This window comes from Lolium rigidum, chromosome 3, assembly GCF_022539505.1.
Source record: "Lolium rigidum isolate FL_2022 chromosome 3, APGP_CSIRO_Lrig_0.1, whole genome shotgun sequence".
NCBI classification, from domain to species: Eukaryota; Viridiplantae; Streptophyta; class Magnoliopsida; order Poales; family Poaceae; genus Lolium; species Lolium rigidum.
The window spans coordinates 113,909,589-113,914,099 of record NC_061510.1 but is presented as its reverse complement, the minus strand read 5'-3'; the positions used below and the strand labels follow the sequence as shown (position 1 = coordinate 113,914,099).

The window sequence follows — 4,511 nt, the reverse complement described above, 5'->3', positions numbered from 1 at the left end:
GTAGATCTGACCCAAAAATATTGAGTTAATTATACTTCTGTTAATCGATTAATAAGAGAATCCAAACCTTATTAAATTTCTCTGATCAACATGGAGTATTATTTATGCCTTGGACATACAGAAGGGTTTATAGTTTTTTTATTTTTAGCGATGCAGGATTTTCTAGCTTTTTGGTAACTATATGTATGCTATATTCAAATTTGGTCATGGACTTATTACTTGGCTACATCTTGTTTGCTCATGTATTATTTGTCCGGTCAATCACTGTGCTGACCCGTTGGATGTTATGGAAACATCGCAATGACTGCGTGTTCAACGCAGCTCAGCTCTCCATTGAAAACGTTGTCAACAAGATCAAGGAGGAGGCTACCCTATGGGCAAGAGCTGGAGCACGAGGCCTCCACATTATCTTGCCACAAACCTGGGATGTTCACCGAGTTGTTGTTTCTTCTCTCTTTGTGGTTTCTGGTCTCTTAGGAGGCGTGTAACACTAAAATCTTCCCCTTCTCAATGAAATTAAATGCAAATGTTTTTTGCGTTTTCTCGAAAAAGAAGGAGCTAGCTGACATCAAGTAATCAGTTTTTCCTGATTATACCGCAAAATCAAGATCTAACCGCCCAGATATTTTGGTTCACCTAATAGAACGTGGGAGAAATTTTGCTTTCTAGATTAATGTACTTATTGAAAGGAGCATGTATTACAAATTAGTATACACATATATAATATGATATGATACTCTGAAAAAATAAACAAAGATTGTTGTTTTCTGTTGTGTGTTTTGGTATGGAAACTATTTTTGGTTACCATCTTCTGCTAAAAGTTGCATATCAAACTTTGTTAACTTATTTTGTCCAGTATTTTCTTTTTCATTGTTTGCCTGCAAGTAATCTTTTCTTTGCCTTCTCTCCAGCCTAACAGAGTTGTATGCTTATACTATACGTCGCTGACAATGGCCATCTTTGCTTCTTCAGTGAAATGTGTGGAACTACTTATTAAGGTGCAGTGACTTGTCCCTTTAGAGCTCCTACTGTAGACAGTTTTTGCGAAGGAAGCTGAACGAATTTGGTTTTGCTATTTCTAACAGAAGCAGAAGCTGTTTCATATTATAGAAACACTATCTTCAACATTATGTATTATATATTACATGTTTTAGGCTGGTGCTGATGTCAATGCTGGTAGGCCTGTTACACCATTAGTAATAGCTGCATCCCTGGGCTTTGCTGACTGCATCAAGTGTTTGTTGGAAGCTGGCGCGGATGCAAATATTCCTGGTAAAGTGAGTTTTCGTTACTTGTCACTCTTGTTGATCGTCTGAGTTGGCTAGGAATGGCTTAATATTGCTGCTAAGATCTGTAGATTGTTAGAATGTAACAAGAGTGTCTAATAACAAAGGTACATTTTGGCCATTGACTAAGGCCTTAAATGAGGCCCCAGGGGGTTTGGAAAGCATTGCTTGCTACTTGCCCTTTTTACTGCTTTATGTATATTTTTCATTTTGTAATGAATTTTGGTCCATGAAAATTGCCGAAGGCTGTTACTTCAAAAGAAAATATGTGACTAGCCTGCTACGGACCAATCTTGATTTTTTTGACTCCAAAAGTGAAGAAACAATGTGCAGTGTGCTGTACTGTGGATTTTGAGAGTTTGAGAGTATAGAAAATAGGATAGAACATGCGAACTTTCTTCTCTTGTCTGAATACAGAAATAAATTTTTTGAAATTTTGCACAAACTAAGGTAGTGTGAAACTCTGTTGTAATTAGTGGAGTTCTTTCATAACTTGGTGAACTTTATGCTAAAATGCCCCACAATGAAGGCCTATGTCTGATCTCTCACAAAATGTTTTATCTAGAATACTGAAGTCAGCACGATCTCTGCTTATGCCACATAAAAGAGAAGAGCAAAGTGATTGAAAGCGGCTGGTTTAAGCATTCATGCACCTGTTCACTGTCTAGACGTAGACATTCATATTCTTCTGCACAATCGCCTATAATTCGTCATATTTTGAATCTCAGTTATATGAGTATAAATGCCTTCTCCACATTCTTCTATTATTGTGTGAAGGAACACCTAATCTTTTTTATTCCTCGAACTCCCTTATTTATTTGTGAGATTTACCCCTGATATCCTTCTTAACAGTGTGGTAGAATGCCAGCAGAAATTGCTGTTGCCCAAGGATGAATGGATTGCGCTGAGATTCTTTCCCCTCTCACATCCCATGCAGGCGTTAATGTAATATAATTCAACATGCGACCTATGTGAATTCAAGAGTATATTTGCATTTTATTTTATGTTTGACTTTCAATTGTCCAGGTTACTGAGGACCCTTTCTTCGGTGAAAATGATAAATGTGCTTTGAAAGAGCTAGGGGATGCTGCACTAGAGGAAAATAATGGATTTCCTTTGAAAATGCAAGGGGGTGCCATATTTGATTCCATGGTTTTGAAAATGCAAGGGGATGCTGCATTTCAGGAAAATGCTTATGCTGATGCGTTGGCTCTCTATACCAAGGTATATTCTTGCATCATATAGCTCTTCATTAGTTCTGTGTGCGCTTTACTTGCTAGATTGTGGGAGTTGCATTAAGTGTTTTGCTAGATTGCCTCCATGGACCCCCGCAAAAAAAAAAAAATTGCCTCCATGGCCAGAGTGTCTATGCCTTGTATCTGACTAATGTGAATCAGATGTCATCCTATTTTGTCAATGCTTAGAAATGTTTTGTGAAGACAGGAAACTGCTTTAGTTTGTAGCTAATTTGATATTTGGTGCGAATGGGATGCCATTTGATGTCTGCAGGCAATGGAGGCTGAGCCGGATGATTCAACCTTGTATGCAAAGAGGAGCCTTTGCTGGCTGTATTTGAGTGAAGAGGACAAAGCTATGGATGATGCTAATACCTACAAGGCTATGGAGATGGATCTATCAAATTCCTGCTATGAACAAGCTGCAGCTCTGATACTGACGAAGGTGGGCTGCGGCAGGGTGGAATTTTGTTTTTGATACTCTGCTGCATTTTTCCTGGCCATGCACGCGCACTGATGTCTGCTTGTTTAGGAGTATTCCCAAGCATGTCAAGCACTCATGTCAGGATTGAAACTGGACCTGAGAAGTGACGATCTGGATTGAAATTGGACTTGAGAAGCGAATCAAGTAACCTGTGAAGGAACTTGGTAACCCCCCCCTTCTCTGTGCTTGCTTCCTAGCGCTTGTTGGATTGCTCCTGGCAGGCTGCGCTGCTGTTTTACTTTGGCATGCCCCTGGTGGGGGTCACCGCGATTGCAATCGTGTAGTGTTAGTATATTAACTTATGGATCAAAACTTTCAGGTACTACTGAGATTTTGGAGGCGTGGACAGTCTTTTGTTTTCGTTTTGGGGCCTGCATTTTCATTGGAGGTTTGCCCGTGTTTGGCCCAGGAAGAAACCAAAGCGGCCTGATGTAACACATGCAGATGAGTAGCTGGAGATGTACCTATTGCCTACATAACGTAGATGATGCCCATCTGAGAGGCCTGTTGTACTGCTAGATTTTGGGCATCCTTTTCTTTTTTCGCTTTTGGGACCTGCATTTTCATTGGAGGTTTGCCCATGTTTGGCGAAGGAGGGAAGAGACCAAAGCGGCCTGAGATGTATCTAACATATGAAAATGAGTAGCTGGAGATGTACCGATTACCTGTAACATAGATGATGCCCAACTGGGTGACATATAATATTGCTAAACTACTGATTCTCTCTGTCAGGTACATGTTCCATACATTACATTCCGCGCCGCCTCTGTTCTACTCCATTCAGCAAAAACAGAGGAAATCAAAACCAATCAACACACACAGGCATGGTCATGTACAAAGTTGATGAAGAAACATAAATAAACAAACTAGTACTGCCACAAACTGGATTTCTGTGAGGGGAAGGAATGATCCGTGACGAGTGAGAGCTCGTTGGATTTGCTCAGTGGTCTATGAGTAACTAATCGATCTATGGGGAGTTGGAAATGGAGGGCGTGATCCTGAGGACGAGGCCGGGGAAGACGTCGTCGGGGTCGTGGACGTGCGGGTTGCGCTCCAGGATGTAGGGGTCGCCGCACCGGTCGCTGATGCCGTGCAGCGTCTCCCCCTCCGCCACCACGTACATCTGCTCGCACGGCCGCCACCGCGCCGACAGCGACGCGCCGCGCACCGTCTCCCCTTCCTCGCCGGTGGCGGCGCCGGTCGCGCACACCAGCAGCACCGCCGCCAGAGCCGACAGCGCGAGGCACCACGACGCCGCGTCCGCGGCCGCCTCCGCCCGCGACCTCGGATGCTGCCTCGCCATGACGCGCGGTGGTGCGTGTCTGGCGTTCTTGGGTGCTCTGATGACTTGGTGCTACTGCTGTGTGCTCTGGTGAGTGCGCGTGCGAGTGCGAGACTGACGACTGTTTCGTTTCCGTTGGGCGGGCGGGGGCTTTATAGGAGGGAGGAGGCCGGGACTGCGTGGGGCCATTGACGATAGGAGCGCAAGTATCCGTTGGAAGATGA

General features: G+C 43.4%; 1 protein-coding gene and 1 long non-coding RNA gene across 2 annotated transcripts; one reads left to right on the top strand and one right to left on the bottom strand.

Moving 5' to 3' along the window:
* Positions 1 to 2,809: 2,809 nt before the first annotated feature.
* On the top strand, positions 2,810 to 3,411 carry LOC124703229. The gene is made up of 3 exons (XR_007002992.1): positions 2,810 to 2,966; positions 3,054 to 3,169; positions 3,325 to 3,411. It is a non-coding gene; the product is annotated as an uncharacterized LOC124703229 (long non-coding RNA).
* Positions 3,412 to 3,972: 561 nt separating this feature from the next.
* Positions 3,973 to 4,308, bottom strand: LOC124695377. The gene has a single exon (XM_047228230.1). It carries the CDS (start codon positions 4,306 to 4,308, stop codon positions 3,973 to 3,975), a length of 336 nt encoding a protein of 111 aa, XP_047084186.1.
* Positions 4,309 to 4,511: the final 203 nt, after the last annotated feature.

Bases quoted from the DNA above. Each gene is read 5' to 3' on its own strand.
- LOC124695377 (XM_047228230.1), bottom strand. From the start codon at position 4,308: ATGGCGAGGCAGCATCCGAGGTCGCGGGCGGAGGCGGCCGCGGACGCG.